Source organism: Microchirus variegatus, assembly GCF_963457635.1.
Source record: "Microchirus variegatus genome assembly, chromosome: 6".
Taxonomy (NCBI): domain Eukaryota; kingdom Metazoa; phylum Chordata; class Actinopteri; order Pleuronectiformes; family Soleidae; genus Microchirus; species Microchirus variegatus.
Window position 1 is genome coordinate 23,370,332 of NC_139807.1, and position 21,166 is coordinate 23,391,497.

General features: G+C 39.6%; 1 protein-coding gene across 1 annotated transcript in view; it reads right to left on the reverse strand.

The window, feature by feature from the left end:
• plch2a (phospholipase C, eta 2a) overlaps positions 1-21,166 on the reverse strand; it is a gene marked incomplete at its 3' end in the record, with an annotated part of 183,410 nt that overhangs the window by 111,725 nt on the left and 50,519 nt on the right. Inside the window, exons 4-5 of the mRNA XM_083891041.1 lie at positions 4,060-4,314; positions 3,772-3,959 (exon numbers count right to left, since the gene is read on the reverse strand). Of these exons, the coding sequence (XP_083747167.1) occupies positions 3,772-3,959; positions 4,060-4,314 (443 nt within the window). The remainder of the gene's footprint in view (positions 1-3,771; positions 3,960-4,059; positions 4,315-21,166) is intronic.

Here is a 21,166-nt window from a genome sequence, read left to right on the forward strand (position 1 = left end):
TGTGATCACAATCTCTAAATACACCAGGCTCCTCTGTTAAAGCCTCTGGAAACGTGGCTTGTCATATTAAAAATATGTATAATATAATATATTATATCAAAATTGAGTGCCTCATTAAGCATCTACAAAAGTCTGAGTGTAAATAACTATTCATAACTATTAAAAAACCTGGTTTGAAAACAGCTCATTTTGCTGTTTAGACCACTGGTCAGGACAGTGTGGGCGTGGCAGATAAGGCTCTGATTTACAGCTCCTTCGTTTTGAGCAACGTACAGTAATGGTGACTGTAAACAAAATCCAGCCGTATGTGTTTGAGCCCTCTGATGACTCTGAGGATGGGGAGGAAAGGATTCAACTCACCAGGTCGGTGCAGGAGGATCCCCTCACTGGACCTCTGCCCGGCCAAAGTTCTGCTCCCGAGAGAAGGCACAGCGACTCATGTGTACTCTGCGTCTTCTCCCGGGAGCAGAATGGTTTTGTTGCCAGGGCCAGCTGACGGCCGGAGCAGGCGGTTCTGGTTGTTTGCTTTACAGCAACCTCCCGCCCGGACCTCGCCGCAGACATATGTACTTGCTGTGCTTTCTCTTTGGAGCAGAATGGTTTTGTTAACCACCACTGGGGGGCAGGGTGACACAACTGACGGATGATTTATGATTGGTTTTGAATTATTGCGTATTACATCCCAGATATAACGCCAAATTTCAACAGTTAAAAAGACAAATATTTCGAATTTGGATAAAAACTGATTTCTAATATTTTTACATGTTAAATATTATGTACATAAGAGCCTAAATTGCACAGTTAGAAGACTTTGGTGGCTTTGGGTTTACAGGGGCATTAAATATTGACATATTAGACATTTGCTTTGCTAAATGTTGGAGATAAATGTATGTTTTTGTAACTTAAATCTACAGTTGGACATTGTTGTCTTTGATTCACATGTCAGATGTCGTGCTCGTGACTCTTCAGTGACGAACACTTTCTGACCAATCAGGGTCTGTTGACGTCACATTTTAGTATGGGTTCATCTGAACTTCATCAGAGAAGGAACTAAAAAAATAGCAGGTACCAGGTTCTATCACTGATGGAGAAGAAGAAGAAATAAAGTGCTGAGTCAAGTTAGAATTGAAAAGTGCCACAAGATAAATTTCCTCCAACTTATTTCAAAGAAAATACATGAATTGACGATTAAAGAACTTTCTTTCTAGCAAGCTAAGCAATTGAATTAATTATTTAATTTAATTCCAATTTCTTCTTGTCTTTGTTTTGCTATTTCCCCTTCTAATGAGCACTTAAAAGACAACAATTGATGTCATGTATATGATATTTCTAAAAAATATATGTGGGGAGTTGCCAGATAATTGAACCTTTATTTCCCAGCCTTAAACTCTTTATCATAATATCCAACATTTGTCTTGCTCTATATCAATTTGAGTTGTGTTTTAGTTTATGTATGTAAAACCATCCTATATTCGGATCTATTTTTGATCTCTAGTTACTCCAAAAGTGCCCAGAAAGATGAAACACCGGTCTCCTGAGGAGAGGAGGTTGATCCTTCAAAGAATGAGCAGGTTTATTACTGTCAGGAAAGTACCAGTAAAGTATGATTGTCTGCGATCCTCAACAGCAGGACATGGATGGACGTCAAATTCTTTGTCAGTAATGAAATTACTAAAGCAATGAGAAAGCTTGCCTTTTCAAGGGCTAATCATTTATTTTCATTTCTGTTGTTCTGTGGTCACTTGGTGGAACTGTGGCTAACGCCGTTGCCTCACAGCTTGAAAATTGCTGTTCGCATTCTTTTGAAATTGAGTTTACATATTCTCCCTGTTTGTAGGTAAGGGTTTATTTTTATTTTTTTATTATTATTATTTATTATTAGCTAAGGGTTTATCTACAGGTTCTCGTGTCATCCCATAATTAAAAATATGCAGATTGTGGATCAGGTTAATTGGACATTCTAAATTTGAGAGAGAATGATTTGTCTGTCCTGTGATGGACATGGACTCAACTCAACTTTATTTGTTGAGCGCTTTAGGCAGCTATAGCTGGGACAAAGTGCTTTAACAATACAATAAATAAAACATGGCACATAAAAAATAAAAAGAAACAATAAAACAATTAAAAATTTTTTTAATTATATATATATATATATATATATATATATATATACAATTAAAAAATTTTTTAATTATATATATATATATATATATATATATATATATATATATATATATGTATATAAATATATATGTATATATATATAAAACAATAAAACTATAAAACTATAAAACAATAACAATGTTTAAACAATAAAAAACAATAAAACTATAAAACAATAAAAATGTTTAAACAATGAAAACAATAAAACAAGAGCAGAGTCTCATGCTGAATTGAACGCAGAAGAATAAAAATGGGTTTTAAGTGAGGGGGCCTGTCTAATATGGAGCGGAAGGGCATTCCAAAGTTTGGGACCGGCAATGGAGAAAGCTTTCTCCTCTGAGCTTCCGTTTAGACCTCGGTACATCCAGGACAGTTACAAATGTTACATAAAAGAATTATGTAGGAATGACAGATGTTATGTGATGAAGTGGAATCACAGTCAGAAGTGCAGACATTTCTAATGTTTCTGTTGCAACCACATTTGTAAACTCAACTCTTCTTTCTGTTTTTATTATTTTTTTACAGTATGTGGGGCTTTGTTCCAAATGAGTCAGGCTGAACGTCCTTCTTTGACCGGCATTGTCATGACAGTTTGAGAAGATTAAATTTTTCATGTATATTTAACAATCAAACAGCAAAGACTGTGTTTATTTTTTCCCTTACAAGTTATATAGCATAGTTGCATATTCAATATGGAACTGAATCATATTTAGCAGCTATTTTTGGGTGAAAATTATAAAATTATTTCAAATCTGCCTTGAATAATCCCAGATTAAATATTATCTCAGTTCATATTACCCATAAAACACGTTGAGATAATGTTTACATAATAATAATAATTTGCACCAATGTGAGGACCAATGGTCCAATGGTGGTGAAAAACTTTATTCTGAATCTTCTTATTTTTTTTTTGTGAATTTCAATGAGCTAATAGGTTTGGGGTGACATCTACTGTCTAGAAATTGTATTTCTGTGTTGATTTGTAAAGTGGAAAGGCTGGTCTTCACATTGATAGTGCTGCAGCTCGGACCTCACTTTGATGCCCATACAAGAATTTGTGTGTGTGTGCATTAGTTAGGCAACATCTGCAGCAACTGCAATCAGACAGTCTCTACTGCTTATTTACAATCTGTCAGGAAGTAAGTACTGCAGTCTCAAGTGCCATGATAAGCCCATTTACTGCCTTAATGAGATGGATTACACCGTCTATTGGCTATAAACATGGACATGTATAAACCAGGTTTTTAACAATCCAATTATTTCTCATTCATGTGGGGAGTTGTATACTTCAAGACTTCTTCACCACTGTGAGGTATAAGTCACGCGTCGTAAGTTCTGTGGAGTTCTATATATAAACATGGAATCTGTATCAGCATGTAAAACTGGCATGTACAACTGGGTCCAGATATCCAACTGGATATCATCTCATGGACTCAAATAGCTTCAGTTTTAACTCTCTTTATACAGTTGAACACAACTTCAGTGATTCTGGTTACATTGTATCCAAATCACTGGTGAGAAAACACTGAACTTCATCATAATCAGTGGCACAGATAGGCAGGGCAGTCAGTGATTGTTACAACTATATATATACTGTTTTTTCAGTACCTTAAACATCTGCTTGACTTTCTGCCGGGGAAGGTTGACGTTGAGTTTGTGCAGGAGCTGCAGGACCTCGCTGATGCTTAAGCTGCCATCACCATTCTTATCAGCCTCCGTGAAGGTCTGCTTCAGCCATGTGATGACAGAGCAGGTTAAGGAAAGTCGGTGTGAAGTCTGATAAACGTTCTCTATTGCTGATAATGCAGTTATATTAGTATGGGATAATATACAGTTGCACCTACAAACTACCATCTAAATGAGTATGTATGGTGGTGCCTGCTGTAAAAAGTGCACATGAAGGATATTGGTCACGGGTGCGCTGTCTCTTGGCCAAGCTGTCCTCATCACTGATACCTGCCATAAGATACTTGAGGCCTGTGATCCAGGTCCGTGCGTCCTCTCCAGTACCAGATACCAGATCCAGAGACTCCACATGCTCTCCATAGTAGAGGCTAAAACAGCAGTTGGGGTCGAAGCTGCCTTCCGAGTAGCGCTGGAAGATCTCAGACTGTTTTCCTTCACACACCTCGCGGATGGAGTCGATGGAGACTATTGGAGCATACAGGAAATCAAAGGAAAGTCAAGGACACCTGATGGAATACAGCATTATATTACAGCAGATACGATGTGCTACCATAGGTTTAACTTCTTAACAGTGTAAAGTTGTTAAAATCAGCTGCATGCAGTTAAAGAACTCATACTATACCCTGTTTAAGTTAACCTAGCTCCCTGGTGTCCTAATGAAAATGTCAGTGAAATGCTTTGGTCAAAATATTATAAGGATGAAGCACCATAGCAGTTCAATCGCCCTGCCTGTTCAGAACGGTCGGTTTTTGCCTGTCTCTTTAAATGAAAATGAGACACAGGAAACTACATCAGCGTCACGGAGGCTCTGACAGCTAACAGCAGTTAGCATTTGGAAAAGTGATCATTTGCCGACTCTAGCTGGCATTTATATGTATATCCACTGGACATATAAATCCTCTGAGGCTGGAAGTTTGTGTAAGAACTGCGCTGCACTGTGCAGCCAAGAATAGAACACTTTGCGTTCTTCCGCTCTTCTGCTGCCTTGCCTGCACTCTCGCCTTTTCAGAACAAAGCGGAGCTCCCAGAGACAACAATTCCACTTTGACATCAGATACGGTGCGGTCAACATCGAGTGTTTTAGCTCCTGTACTTAGACTGAGGTAGACCACAAAAACATAATAGCCTCCAGATATACATATTAAAATGATTAAAAAGTTGGTTTTGCATAATATGTCCCACACTAGTGCTGTACAATAATCTAATATTACTACTCCCTGACACGAGCACCTAATCTATCACACACCGAGTACAAATATGTTTTGCTACATATACCTTTGTACTTGGTGGAATTTGCGAGTATGTTTAAATATTGATACTCGGTCATCTTTTATTCATTCTGATACCAGTGAGAAGACAGACTCTAAACTTTCTGCACTCTTCAGTATTCTAGTGGTTTTGAGAAACTGTTATGTAATTGTGAATAAATGGTTGTGGATCATTTAATGAGGACACTTTTTTGCATCTGATTTCGAGCTTCACAATACAGAGGATTAAAAATACTTGACTCAATGAGCAGTGTTCAGAGAGCTTTGTTTATGGAGATAAAACATTTATGAGATGGTAATCACATTTTACTGGAAGACACTGCCTTGAGATATTCATTAGTTTTCCTCCATGACAGCAGTGTGATGGCAAGTTTTTCTGCTTCTTCTTCGGCTTGTGTGCTCGTCATTTCTGTAGCTATCCATCCACATTCACAAGACATCGCTCTGTCTGCATCATGCTCTTTTAGTCATACAATATTCTACACAGACAAAACATTATTTACATATACATTCATAAAACACAGCCACCAACACAGACACTCCCTCGGGGCTGGTAGTGTGGAATGTAGTGTGTCTATACACTGCTGCATGTCAAAGATGCATCCCACATGAGAGTTGATGTGCTGGTGCTGTGTGTGTGTGTGTGTGTGTGTGTGTGTGTGTGTGTGTGTGTGTGTGTGTGTGTGTGTGTGTGTGTGTGTGTGTGTGTGTGTGTGTGTGTGTGTGTGTGTGTGTGTGTGTGTGTGTGTGTGTGTGTGTGTGTGTGTGTGCCAGGTATCTGCCACATAAGCCTAACTACAACTGTTTGGAATATTTGATGAGCTGCTGCTATAAGCAGAGCTTAAGGCTGATGCCCACTGTTAGTAAGTACTTACAGAAAATTTAATCTTAAAGGATATTGCTGACCCCTCTGACAATATGTGTTCACTCATAATCACATACAATATGAACAATCGAGCGTGAAAGCGGTAATGCAGGAGACTTTAGCTGCAAATAACGATTATTTTCATGATTTAATCATCTGTCGATTTTCCATGGTCCATAAAATGTCAGAGACATTAAAAAAATGTTGATCAGTGTTTGTCGAACCTGGAAATAATAATGTTTTCAAATGTCTTTGTTATAAGGAGCAAAGAAACGAAGAAGCTGAAACCGAAATCTTGTTTTAGACCAGAAGAGTCTGGTGGTGCGAGAGATGACTACCTCTCCAGTAGTGCTCCAGTTTGAAGCTCTTTTTAGATCTATTTAACCTCTTTTATATCCACTTTTTACTCTTCTTGTGAAGAGTTTGGGAGCATATATCCTGTGGTTATATTGAACTTTAAAATGCAACCAAGAGCCAGTTTCCTCACTGATGCACGAGAGGAACTGTTTTTAAACCAGGAGTGTCCCACAAGAAACAACAGGACAATAGATCTGCTGTATGTGAGGGATGCATACAGAGCGACTCCCCTCCCCCCACAAGGGAAGTCTGATCACAACCTGGTTCACCTACAGCCACTGTACACCCCCTGGTCCAAAAGCAGCCGGTGACAACCAGATCCATCAGGAAGTGGTCCCTGAGGTGGAACCTCATACCTTATGAAGACGTCTTCCTCAGCCTCCTCAGACCCCAGGTGCAACATGCCCAGGGGCCTCATTTATAAAACTGTGCGTAGGACCGACGTCAAAATCGGCGTACGCACGAAGCACAGAAAGTGCTTACGCACAAAAATATCCTGATTTATAAAACAGTGCGCACGCACGTCCTACGCTGATTTCCCTTTATAAATCACAATCTACTCTAAATGTGGCGCACCTGTTTGCGGGTCATACCACGCCCATATTTGCCGATAAATATTCAGAGAAACGCCCCTCATAAATATTGATTCATGACTGAAATCATGCCGAAATCGGAGAGAAAGGCCAAATAACGTAATTTCACGAGGTGGAAATACTTGTCGGGGAGGTGGAGAAGAGGAAGGCTTTATTGTTTGGTGTTCTAGAGTGGCAGCATGTGGCGGATAATGTCAATGCTGTTTCATCAGAAGGTCGGAGTGTGGCCGAGGTGAAAAAAAAGTGATCAGACATTAAAGTAGACGCAAAAAAGCGCCTGGAGTCACACAGGCAGAGCGTCTGTGCCACGGGCGAGGAACAGGCCAACCGGAGCTCACCCCGCTGGATGAAAAACTGGTGGGGATCATCGGGGAATCCCTCCTGGGTGGAGAGGTGACGGAGGTTTAGGGGGACACCCATGCAGGTGTCGCGCCAATGTAGGTATCCCCGACAGAAAGTGTTGCCGCGGAGGCGGAGAAACAGTGGTGCGCTTGCTTTCACCCAAGTAAATTAAAACAATTGCATTGTTTAATGATGTATTTTATGTATACTTCACATACTACTCTATAACGTCTGGCAAAGATATGGGGGGAAACACATTAATTCAGACTGTTTACCTGTCTGCCATAATTTGTATCCCCCCATATTTTTGGCTAGAATAGAAGAAAGCTGTTAATAATACCAGAGGTTATAGACTAGTATGTGAAGTACACATAAAATAAATCATTAAACAATGCAATTTTTAGTTTTAATTTACTTGGGTGAAAGCAAGCGCACCAATGTTTCTCTGCCTCCGCCTCCGTGGCCCGGGTGAACACTTTCTGTCGGGGATACCTACATTGGCACAACACCTGTCGCCAGAAACCCGAGTGTTGTGAGCACTTGGAGCGGGACTGGCACGGCGTGGTTTCTGCGGGTGCTCCTCTCTAAGGATGGGCCCAATGCCGCACACAGATCCAAGAGGACAGCTCGTGGGAGTCGGAAACGGCTCATCAGCCACTCATCACTGTTGGCCAGTGGATCTAGCTCGTCTCGGAAGTTCCGCTCCCTCCGTAGCCTTCCGTTTGACACATCCTCTAACAGTGCCAAATCATTGTGCGCCATGACGCATTGTGAGTACCTGCCTTTATATGCCCGTCGATTAGGTATCTGCTACACGTGTTAGAATTACCCTGATATCAGTGAATACATAATTTGCCCTACTGTTGTCTTACTATTGTCCTAAATCATTATGTTTCCCGTGTGCACTCCAGGGAGTTAGCTTGTTTGTTCGTTGTAGAAATGTAGTTGTTTTTATCCATTTCTTGCAAATAAACTGTTCATATATGAGAGGTAATATAACTTATAATTTATTTTACACGATCAGTTTCACACATTTCTCCCGTTTCTTTCTTCTGCCATCAGTGGCGCAGTTTCGCCTTACCCCAGGTATGTGCGTACGCATGGGTCAGAGTTGGCGTGGAGGACCGCACATTTTCCCGTCAAGTTCTCTTTTTATAAATCCCATGGTTTGCGTAGAGAGTGGCGTACGCCTTCTTTTGTGCGTACGCAACGTTTATAAATGAGGCCCCAGGGCTGCCTGCAGTTCGCAACCAGCTGGTGTGGAGGATGCCATCCACTCTCATCTGGATAAGGGAACAGTGAGGATTCTCGTCTTGGACTTCTCCAGTGCCTTTAATACTATCCAGCCCCCCATGTTTCGGGACAAACTGAGCAGGATGGGGGTGGACCCATACCTGGTGGACTGGATATCCGACTACCTCACTGGCAGGCCAGTACGTCAGGTTGAAGGACACCAAGTCTGACACTGCGGTCAGCAGCACTGACGCTCCCCAGGGCAAAGTGCTGGCCCCCTCTTCTCTTCACCCTGTACACCTCGGATTTAAGCGTCATAAAACCAGGTCTAACTTTAACAAACACAGACATGCTGCATACCCACAGAGAGGTCAGAAACTCAGCTACAAGCTCATATAAACCATTGTTATGTTCACGAAACACTTAAAACACAGACGGATCAAACCAACAGGAGCAGAAAAAAACCGTTACAGCGCACACACATTGAAAAACGGCACCAGAGCGTCAGCGTGATTATGTAAACAAAGAGACGTGTCGACTGGACAGTGGAGGACCCACAAATTCCAGCGGTACCATTTTTATCACTCTACGACCAAGATTCACAGATCCAGCCCCAAAATAAGAGCAAAACAACAACTGACTTTCAAGAATTACAACCAGAAATGTTGTCTTACCTTTGCTGTTTATCAAAACAAGTTATTTCCACCGGAACAAAACCAATTCTAATGAAGACCTACAATTTCCAGCATGCTTTGGGGACAAATCCCGGTCTGATTGATCATTACAGATCGATGTTAGATCGTTCTGATTAGAGAACAGCGAATGTCCGCACAAATGCATCATATGCATTTTCAGTTAGGCCCATAAATATTTGGACATCAACACAGTTCTCTTTATTTTGGCTCTATACACCACTACAATGGATTTGAAATGAAATGAAGATGTGCTTTAACTGCACACATTAAGCTTTAATTTGAGGGTATTTACATCCAAATCAAGTGAACGATGTAGGAATTACAACACTTTCTATATGTGCCTCCCACTTTTTAGGGGACCAAAAGTAATTGAACAATTGACTGAAAAGCTATTTCATGGACAATTGTGGGCTATTCCCTCATTATTTCATCTTCAATGACACAGGTAAAAGTTCTGGAGTTGATTCCAGGAGTGACATTTGCATTTTGAATATGTTGCTGTTAACTTTCTATATGAGATCCAAGGAGCTGTCACTGTCAGTGAAGCAAGCCATCATTAGCCTGAAAAATCCAAACAAACCCATCAGAGAAATAGCAAAAACATTAGGTGTGGCCAAATCAACTGTTTGGAACATTCTTAAAAAGAAAGAATGCACCGGTGAGCTCAGCAACACCAAAGGACCTAGAAGACCACAGAAAACCACTGTGGTGGACGACAGAAGAACTCTTTCCCTGGTGAAGAAAAGGCCCTTCACAACAGTTGGCCAGATCAAAAACACTCTCCAGGAGGTAGGTGTTTGTGTTTCAAAGTCAACAATCAAAACAAGACTTCACCAGAGTGAATATAGAGGATTCACCACAAGATGCAAACCATTGGTGAGCTTCAAAAACAGGAAGACAAGATTAGAATTTGCCAAACAACACCTAAAAAAAACGTTATAATTCTGGAAGAACATCCTCTGGACAGATGAGACCAAGATCAACTTGTACCTCAGTGATGGGAAGAGAAGAGTGTGGAGAAGGAAAGGAACTGCTCATGATCCACAACATACCACCTCATCAGTGAAGCATGGTGGTGGTAGTGTCATGGTGTGGGCATGTATGGCTGCCAATGGAACTGGTTCCCTTGTATTTATTGATGATGTAACTACTGACAAAAGCAGCAGGATGAATTCTTAAGTGTTTCCAACAATATTATCTGCTCATATTCAGCCAAATGCTTCAGAACTCATTGGACGGCGCTTCACAGTGCAGATGGACAATGACCCAAAGCATACTGCAAAAGCAACCAAAGAGTTTTTTAAGGCAAATATGGAATGTTATCAGTCAATCACCTGACCTGAATCTGATTGAGCATGAATATCACTTGCTGGAGAACAAACTGAAGGGAAAATGCCCCAAGAACAAGCAGGAACTGAAGAGTAGAGGCCTCACAGAGCATCACCAGGGATGAAACCCAGTGTCTGGTGATGCCTATGCCTTCCAGACTTCAGGCTGGAATTGACTGCAAAGGATTTGTAACCAAGTATTAAACAATGAAAGGTTGATTTATGATTGTTTAGTTTGTCCAATTACTTTTGGTCCCCTAAAAAGTGGGAGGCACATATAGAAAGTGTTGTAATTCCTACACCGTTCACTTAATTTGGATGTAAATGCCCTCAAATTAAAGCTGAAAGTGTACAATTAGAGCACATCTTGTTTGTTTCATTTCAAATCCATTGTAGTGGTGCATAGAGCCAAAATAAAGAGAACTGTGCCATGTCCAAATATTTATGGACCTAACTGTATATCTATGCTCAGCACGCTTGGAATTAGAAGGCGAGCGGCCAGTGACGTCACTCCTGCGCCGCTCTGTATTGCTTACTCATTTGAATTATGAGACACTTTTTGCGGCAAGCATGAAAACGAAAAAAACATTTCTTTGTTTGTTTTTTATTTTAATTAAGGGCAATACTTAAGGTCAATACTTTGTAGAACCACGTTTTGCAGCAATCACAGCTCCACGTCGCTTTGGTTAAGTTTCTATGAGCTTGCCACATCTTTCCACTGGGATTTTTGCCCATTCCCATGGTCTGCCCTTGTGAACAGAAATCTTTAAGTCTGACCACAGATTGTCTATTGGATGGAGGTTTGGGCTTTGACTAGGCCATGCCATCACATTTACATGTTTCCTCTTAAACAGCTCAAGTGTTGTTTTACCAGTGTGTTTGGGGTCATTGTCCTGCTGGAAGGTGAACCTCCGTCCTAGCCTCAAATCACACAAAGAGTTGTACAGGTTTTGCTCAAGAATAGCTCTGTATTTATAGGGCCCTATGAAATCCGTTTTATTTTTTTCCAAATTCCGTTTTATTTTTTTCCAAATTCCGTTTTATTTTTTTCCAAATTCCGTTTTTTCCGTTTTAATTTTTTAGAATTCCGTTTTTTCCGTTTTATTTTTTTATTCTGTTTTTTTTTTACCTTTTATACTTACTTTACCACCATAGAATGTGTGCTTTTTGTGTCAGTGAATAAAATGTCCACTGAAATGCAACTTTCTTCTTGAATCCACTGACTTCTCAATTGTTCAATTGTTTTGACTTAAGTTAAATCCTAATTAAGTAAATGCCAGTGAATCTTAAAACAAGCCATGCAATGCTGGTCACATTAAAAAGTGTAATAGTTAACATAAATAAATATGTGGTAGGGCCCCCTGGTGCAGACAGATTTCTGCGCACCGCCCCTGCGCTGTACTGTTCTCCCTCTCCTGCGCCGTGCGCTTCTCCGTATCCGTCTGGATCGTTTCTCAACACGCAATATTACCCCTACAACTCTGCAATTAAGGGAATAACAGATGCATCAGATGAGCCGATGTCTTTAGTTAACTGTTCAAAGAGAGAGAATGTTCTCTGCTGTGAAGTGAAAGTCGCGGGGAGTTCATAAGTTTCACTTTTGCGCCGAGACTTTCCAGCATTTAACAGGCGATGTTCCACAATTTACTCGCCGTGTTTCGGCCGCCGAATTATCGGCGCGTTCCTAAATATAACATCTTTATTGACAATAAAAATATAACCGTAATAATCGCGTATTTGATGGTGTGACTTGAGTTTCAATCGGCACCTGGACAAGGAGACGCTCGCCGGTTACATGCGGGCGCATCGCGCTTGTTCCGCGGTTTAGAAAAAAAAAAGTGTATATAAAGTAAATAAACAAGCAACACGCACTGGGGGAAACCCTGGCCGGGTGAGTTTTTGTGAGGAGATGCACGGGTGGTGCCACGAATGAGCGTTCCCCGGAACATTTCTCCAGACAAACGTTCCTTCTCCTCACGATGACAGCATTTCAGTCACATTATGTCAATTTCCGCGATATTCCGCGTTTAACATTAGATTCCATTTTTATTGGCCAATTCCGCGATTCCGTCCGCGATTCCGTTAACACGGAAATCATAGGGCCCTATATTTAGCACCATCCATCTTTCCCTCAACTTAAACCAGTTTCCCAATCCACCTGCTGAAAAACATGCCCACAGCATGATGCTGCCACCACCATGTTTCGCTGTGGGGATGGTGTTCTTTGGGTGATGTGATGGGTTTGTGCCAAACATAGCGTTTTCTTTGATGGCCGAAAAGTTAAATTTTAGTCTCATCAGACCAGAGCACCTTCCTCCATGCATGTTGGGAGTTTCCCAAGGGTTTCCCATGCCTTTTAGCAAATCTAAAACATGCCATTGTGTTTCTTCTGGCCACTCTGTCATAAAGTCCAACTCTATGGAGCGTACGGTTTATTGTCGTCTGGTGTACAGATACTCCAGTCTCTGCTGTGGAACTCTGCAGCGCCTCCAGTGTTACCTCAGGTCTCTGTGCCGCCTCTCTGATTAATGTCCTCCTTGCCCGGTCGTTGAGTTTTGGTGGGCGGCCGTCTCTTGGCAGGTTTGTTGTTGTGCCATGTTCTTTCCATTTGGTTGTGATAGATTTGATGGTGCTCCTGGGGACCATCAAAGATTTGGATATTTTTTATAACCTAACCCTGACTTGTACTTCTCAACTACATTGTCCCTCCTTCCTTGGTCTTCGTGGCAGTGTTCAGTTAGTGATGCCTCTTGCTTAGGTGTTGCAGGCCCTGGGGCCTTTCAAAAAGGTGTGTATATGTATTGACAGATCATGTGACACAGACTGCACACAGGTGGACATCATTTCACTAATTATGTGACTTCTGAAGGTAATTGGTTGCAGCTTTTTATGGGCTTCATAACAAAGGGGGTGAATACATATGCACATGCCAAATATTCAGTTTTTTATTTCACACACTGAATTACATAAAATTCAGATTAAAAAAACATTGAAATTGGTAAAAATCAAATGGGGGTGAATACTTTTGCAAGGCACTGTAAATGGAAAGATAAAGCTGGTATATACTTTAATCATTTGTTTCTGTTGCCCCCACATGATTATACTGAGCAAATTACTGTATGTCTTTTAGCGGCTCTATGTGTAGGGCCCTATGATTTCCGTGTTAACGGAATCGCGGACGGAATCGCGGAATTGGCCAATAAAAACGGAATCTAATGTTAAACGCGGAATATCGCGGAAATTGACATAATGTGACTGAAATGCTGTCATCGTGAGGAGAAGGAACGTTTGTCTGGAGAAATGTTCCGGGGAACGCTCATTCGTGACACCTAAACCGCGGAACAAGTGCGCTGCGCCCGCATGTAACCGGCGAGCGTCCCCTTGTCCAGGTGCCGATTGAAACCCAAGTCACACCATCAAATACGCGATTATTACGGTTATATTGTTATTGTCAATGAAGATGTTATATTTAGGAATGCACCGATAATTCGGTGGCCTAAACACGGCGAGTAAACTGTGGAACATCGCCTGATAAATGCTGGAAAGTCTCTGCGCAAAAGTGAAACTTATGAACTCCCCGCAGCTTTCACTTCACACCAGAGAACATTCTCTCTCTTTGAACAGTTAACTAAAGACATCGGCTCATCTGATGCATCTGTTATTCCCTTAATTGCAGGGTTGTATGGTTAAAACTGCGTGTAGAGGAATGATCCAGTCGGATACGGAGAAGCGGACGGCGCAGGAGAGGGAGAACAGTACAGCGCAGGGGCGGCGCGCAGAAATCCGTCTGCACCAGATGAGGGGGCACTACCACTTTTTTATTTATGTTAATTATTTTACTTTTAAATGTGACCAGCATTGCATGGCTTGTTTTAAGATTCACTGGCATTTACTTAATTAGGATTTAACTTAAGTCAAAACAATTGAACAATTGAGAAGTCAGTGGACATTTTATTCACTGACACAAAAAGCACACATTCTATGGCGGTAAAGTAAGTATAAAAGGTAAAAAAAAACAGAATAAAAAAAAATAAAACGGAAAAAACGGAATTCTAAAAAATTAAAACGGAAAAAACGGAATTTGGAAAAAAATAAAACGGAATTTGGAAAAAAATAAAACGGATTTCATAGGGCCCTATATGTGCAGGGGCTGCACAAAGCTGTGTTAGTAACTAATACTACCACACTAAGAAAAAAAAAAAGTCTATATCCTTTTAAACTGCTACAACCACAATACAACCACAGAAAAAATTACAGAAGGTGAATGAAGTGATGGATGAATATTCTGAACAGCTGGATAAGTGTATCACTTCCAATGGGTTGTATGTGTGCGTAAAACAGTTTGGCAGATTAAATCTGATGAATAATTAAATTGACTTAAGGAGCTTATTAAATCAAGGGCTACAGAGGAGGGAGAGGAACAGGAAACTGAGCCCCTAAGCTCCCCCATGAGACCACTAGTCATTCAGGGACCTGCTGCTAATAAGTAGCTTAGCATGCTTTTATTCTAAAACACTGCGGGTAACTGTTTTGTTTGCCTGGTGCAGCTGGTGTGTACAGAAAGTAAATGTCCCTGTCTCAATAACAAAACACCTCAGCCGCCCTGAGGGGATGTATGGGGGAAAGAATGAAATGAAAAACACCTATCATATAAACAGGGACTAGTCAGAATCACAGAAGGATGGTGGCAAAACTGTCTCCTATTATTGTATCCTGTCAATAATATGAACTAAAATACAGAATATTATAAATGTTATTTACTTGTAATGTTGCAATATTTGTGTTAAGTTAACACAGCCAGCCACAGAGCAACTGTTCCTGCAGTTTCACACAGTGTAAATAAGGAATCATCAACGCACACTGTTAGATATTTTAGCAATTAATCTGGTCTTCTTCCCATCAACACTCTACATTTAAATAATTAAAGAGTCTACCTTGGTGATGGGCCAAAAAGGTTATCATGGTGAAAATATCGCTCCATATTGAGGATCGCTAAAATAAATGTGAGCTCATTATGATTGATTATTTTGCTCAAGTGGAAGTTGACGAAACCAATTAATTGTGGATTTAAACTGAACAAAGAATAATTTCACACATTTAAAGATTCTGTGCCTCATACCTCAAAAATTATAACATTTATTAAACATCTTTTGTATTGCTTTTGAAGAAACTACTGCATACAGGGCTACAGAGTAACTTTTTCACATAGAGCACAGTGGCCCCAAACTGAAAATTTAGGAGTGCAAGCAGAACATTGAGGGACACACACCGTAAATCAACATGCTAACCAAATATTCACATTTCTACTAATTTCCACTGTATTACAAATAAATACTCCCATAACAGTTACAGAAATTATAATGTACCGTTTCAAATTCAGTGTCGCATGCAGGGTTTCCTCCGGGATTTTTTTTGACTGTGGGGGAGGTCTGACGACGGGGGGGTGATGACGACGATAACGACGATAACGATATGAATTTGGAAATGTGAAATTATGACCTTTTCAAACTGAATGTTTTTCTAAATACATTATTTACTATAGGGTTTCAGGTAAATTAATTGAAAATAATAGGATCTTGCAGTATCACTAAGCAAAAACAAGAAACAACAATGACAAATTAAAGACATAAATAAAATAAATAAAATAGTCTATACTGAAGTCAAATACAGTCAAATAAACATCTCTTCCTGCATAGAATGTGTACAAAAAAAAAAGGCAGTCCATCCATTTGAAAATCCATCAGAAAAGAGTCATGGCAGAAAATGACCTGGAGCCTCATGTATATGGGTCAATGACATGACGTGCATATTTTTGTGTCCAAGTCCATTATCTAAAAAAAACAAAATGTAATCTTTTCATGACATCTATCACTTTATTCTATAAAACCTATTAATTTTCATTAATTTTTCAGTAAATTCAAATAATTATATAATTTTTTATGTTTTGGCTTCTCAAACCCCTAAGATATCAGGTGATGCAGCTGTCCGAGCAAGTGAGCAGACTAAGAAATCTATTAAAAATGTTATTTTAATAATGATAAACTCAAAATAAAATACTCGGGCATAATTTTATGTTTGAAGTCTTTTGAATAATGTTTTTTCCCTAATATCAATAGTTTTAAAGCTGCTAAAATAACTGCAAAACTTTTGTCCAAAGATTTACATTTCCTAAATATCAGGGTGGTGCAACCATAAAGATTGGACTTTATTTTGAAGTCAAGAGACATTAGCTGTAAACTAAATGTTGCATTAGCCAGAGGAACCCCAGAGAACCTTGGGACTAAGCAAAAAGGTTTGTAGATCTCTGTCAAATCATGATAAAAATAACTACTTTCAACTATATGTAGGTTGGTACACTTTCCATGTCAGTGTGGTACAACCAATGTTAACCAATGTAAAATTAGAAAAAAATGATTTTTATCATAAAACTCTTTGTTTGTTAAAAAAGTGTTCTGTGTGACCTTCATGACAAGGGTAGAAAATAATGCTTGCATCCAAACAGAAGCTGTTTAATTTGAGTTTAGTTGCAATTGTCAGGTGGCACAACTGTTAATCAGGTGGCACAACTGCAAGGAATGTCACTATATAATGCTATTCAAGGCTCTCAGGTTATCCATGACACTTCTAGAATGTTTATTAGTTTTGAATGGAAAGATATTACACAGTTTAAATCATTTTGCATGATAATTTGTACATTTTAGATGCCACTATCACTATCAAAATTAGCATGACACAGGTTAAGTATTAACAATGATCCAGCTGACAACTCTGCTTTGATTACTTAGTCATAACATCTAGCACATATAGTTTCACCTGCTGGAAAGTTTTACAACAGTTATTATTATTATTACAGGGTTTCCCCCAGTGCATTATAAGCCTGGTGGGCTGCCAGGGTTTACTTCCACCAGGCTAAGAGTTGTTGTTGTTTATTTTAAATTTTAAATCAATTTTTTTATACACCACAAATTTTTCTAAACCGGGGATCAATGCCGCTGTACCCCCATCGGCGAGCACTCCCTTGTCCATGTGCTGATTGAAACTCAAGTCACACCATCAAATAAGTAATTATTACGGTTACATTGTTCTTGTCAATAAATATGTTATATTTAGGGATGCACTGATAATTTGATGGCCTAAACACAGCGAGTTCACTGTGGAATAGCACCTATTTAATGCTGGAACGTCTCTTTGCGCTAAAGCGAAACTTGGCTGCATGCGGAGCAGATTATGAACTCCCTGCGACATTGACTTCTCACCAGAGAACATTCTCTCTCTGAGCAGTTAACTACAGAGATCAGCTCATCTTATGCATCTGTTATTCCCTCAATTGCAGCGCTAAAGTGTCTTCTACACAAAGATTGAGAACATGAAGTGAAAACAATGAAAAGTGAGCTCTTAAGGGTCTATTTGTGTGATTATTTTCCTGTCTTTAAATGTAAAATTGGATGTTAAGGATGCTGAAAACCTGACCTTCAGAGACCAAAAATCTAAATTGTTGTAAAAAAAAAAACCACAATGATAAAAATAATAATGTTTATCTAGTGTAGACACCTTAAGGTATAGTTGCCAAATAATTTTAAAATAAATATTAGGAATTTATATATTTTTTTATAAATAGTTGGTTGTGCCACCTGACATTTTTTGTTGTTGTGAAGTTAAAGATACTGTTAAAAAATGAGTTAAAACAGTTAGAATAGTTAAACCATATATGAGAAATGTTCAAGCACATTGTTCTGGACTCAAAAATATGCATTAAATCCATTTTGGAAATACTTTTAAAAAATACACTTTTATAAGCTTGATATGTCATTGACCCATAAACAGTGCATACTAGGGCTGTAACGATATGCGTATCGAAATCGAAATCGAAATCGCGATACTCAGAGCCACGAACCTGTGTCGCGATGTGAGAAGGCAGAATCGCGACACGCCCTTAACAAACTTATTTCTATTAGGGGTGTCAAATTATGGTTTTAATTGTGATGAATTTATTACAGTCATCATTAATGCGTTGTGTTTTTTAATCACGTTAATCTCTTCTTTACTGATGTCCCCGCTACCGGAGCAGCGTCAGACGCAGCGACAAAAGCGTCAAAAAACCATGTCTAACTTTAACAAACACAGACATGCTGCATACCCACAGAAAGGTCAGAAACTCAGCCAAAAGCTCATATAAACCTTTCTTATGTTCACCAAACACCGTTAAAACACAGATGGAAACCTGCAGGAGCTGAAAAAACCCGTTCCAGTGCACACATTGAAAAGCGGCACCGGAGCGTCAGCGTGATTATGTAAACAGTGGAGAATTCAGATTTTTATCACTCTACGAACAAGATTCACGGATCCAGCCCCAAAATAAGAGCAAAACAACAACTGACTTTCAAGAAATACAAGCGGAAATGTTGTCTTACCTTTGCTGTTTATCAAAACAAGTTATTTCCACCGGAACAAAACTGCTTCTTATCATCCATGCTTCTAATGAAGAACTACACTTCCCAGCATGCTTTGGGGACAAATCCCAATCTGATTGATCATTACTTTGTATCTCTCAAGAGTATTATTTTGTTACAGAAAAGAGAGAAATCTTTGGTTATTTATTTATTTATGTTCAAATCTGTTCACAGTGTTCCAAAATATTGTTATTAAATGTTACATTAAGTTGCTATATAATTAAATGTTGTTTAAATAAAATGTTTTTAAAATTTTTAAAAAATCGTGGAATGTATCGAATCGTGGGTCAAAAATCTTGACACGAATTGAATCGTGAGTTTGTGTATCATTACAGCCCTAGTGCTTGCGCGCAAAAAGACGGCGGACTCTTGCTTTCACGCACACGATTGCATTTATAAAAATGTACTTGGCGTGGAACCTTGCAGACCGCAGCACAAACTCTCGAGCTGCCGTGAGAATTTGATTTAACACAAATTAATATTTTCTTTATGTAAATAGACACAGCTGCTGACGTGAAAGCATGAACACACGCCAGTCTACGATGTTTTAAACTCTTTGTTGAAAATGGGACTTGTTGAGTAGAACCTTTCCTTATCCCATTTTAATCCATACAATAACAAAATAACCAAAAAATATATTCCACCACTGCTGCGCCTTTCATCAGAAGAGACAGCTGATGCAGGTGCGCGCTCGTCAGCTGCTGAAGACTCATGAATCATTATACAGTAAGTCAATGAGCTCTATCTGCTTATTCTGTGCGTAATGCGTGTGTGCGTAACTGGATGATGCCGATGATGATTATAGATAGTTGAAATGATCTGTAAATTCAGCTCACATGGATAAGTCATGTCTAAACAAACATGTTACATCAGAAAAACAACACCCAAAGGATCAACTATCAATGCACAGCAATGCATGAAAAGTGGGATTTGCGGCAGTTATCATCCCTGAGAATTGCTGTGAAACTCCCAGTCAACTGCAAGTTTCAGTCAGTTGCCGATAACTGCCAGGAATTGCCGTAAACTTGCAGTCTAGGTGAGAAAGTCACCCCCCAGCTCCTAGAAGCGGGTAAGGTTTTCACATATAAATGACCATGCTGTGATCTGTTCAAATGCAAATCAGGAGTGTATGTCTCCATGGAAAAGATGCAGTCTCAGGAGCCATTGAGTTTTGCTCAATACATGTAAGTTTTGTACTTAGTTTGTTTCCCTGTAGAAGAAATTTCAGTTTACATTTTGAAGAGCCATTATTTCTTTGAACAATTGGGAGTATTATTTAATTGTATTATGTGGTTAAAAACTGGATTATACCACCACACCTTTAAACTTAGTGATGCCATGTATCAACATTGTCTGTAGCTGTTCATGGTAACTGATAGAATGATTAAAGGTCACATAGAGTGGTCCTGTTGCACATATATGTTAGTTATGGAGGTCTACTTGCATATATCAACTTGTTTTTATGGTCAAAAACCTCCTAGTTGCTGGAAACGAGCCGATTTGAAGCACTTGTCAGCCACGCTATTTCAGACATAAATCTCGTCTGAGAAGACAGACTGTGTTGTGATTTGCCAGTATCAATACATTGTTTTAACAGTGTTTTAAAAATAGCTTCGTCACGACTCCCCGCCGCAGTCCCTTTTATGACTTTGACCCAGAGTCAGAAGACACTTGTCGCTCGTGAAACACCTCCACAACGGACGTTATTCTTCTTCTGCGGTTCAATGTACGCAACCAGATGTGCCCGGACTATTGCCCGGAGCAGGACGATCGGCTGTTCCGGAGAACCGATGTTTACGTAACTATAACAGGATTTTCAGAGATCTCACTGAGCCCGAGATTACAATAAACCACACCGTTCTCAGCAAAGGCTGAAGTGTTTGTTTCGAAACTTCAGGGCTTCATAAACAAGGTAATGGCGCAGATACACACTAAAAACAGCGTTAATTGGAACTTCCGGTCTAGTTCCGCCAGGGATTAAAACTAACTTTTTTCACCACCGTCCAGGAAACGTCCTGAAAAACATTTTGAACCGTCCCGAATCGTCTCGAATATCTTTTTTTACATTTTGAGTTGTTACTTACTGGTAATATAATGGAAAACACAATACATTATGTTGATAATAAATAATATATTTATTTCCAGACTAGATTTGTTGTGTTGTAGATGACAACCAACATAAATAG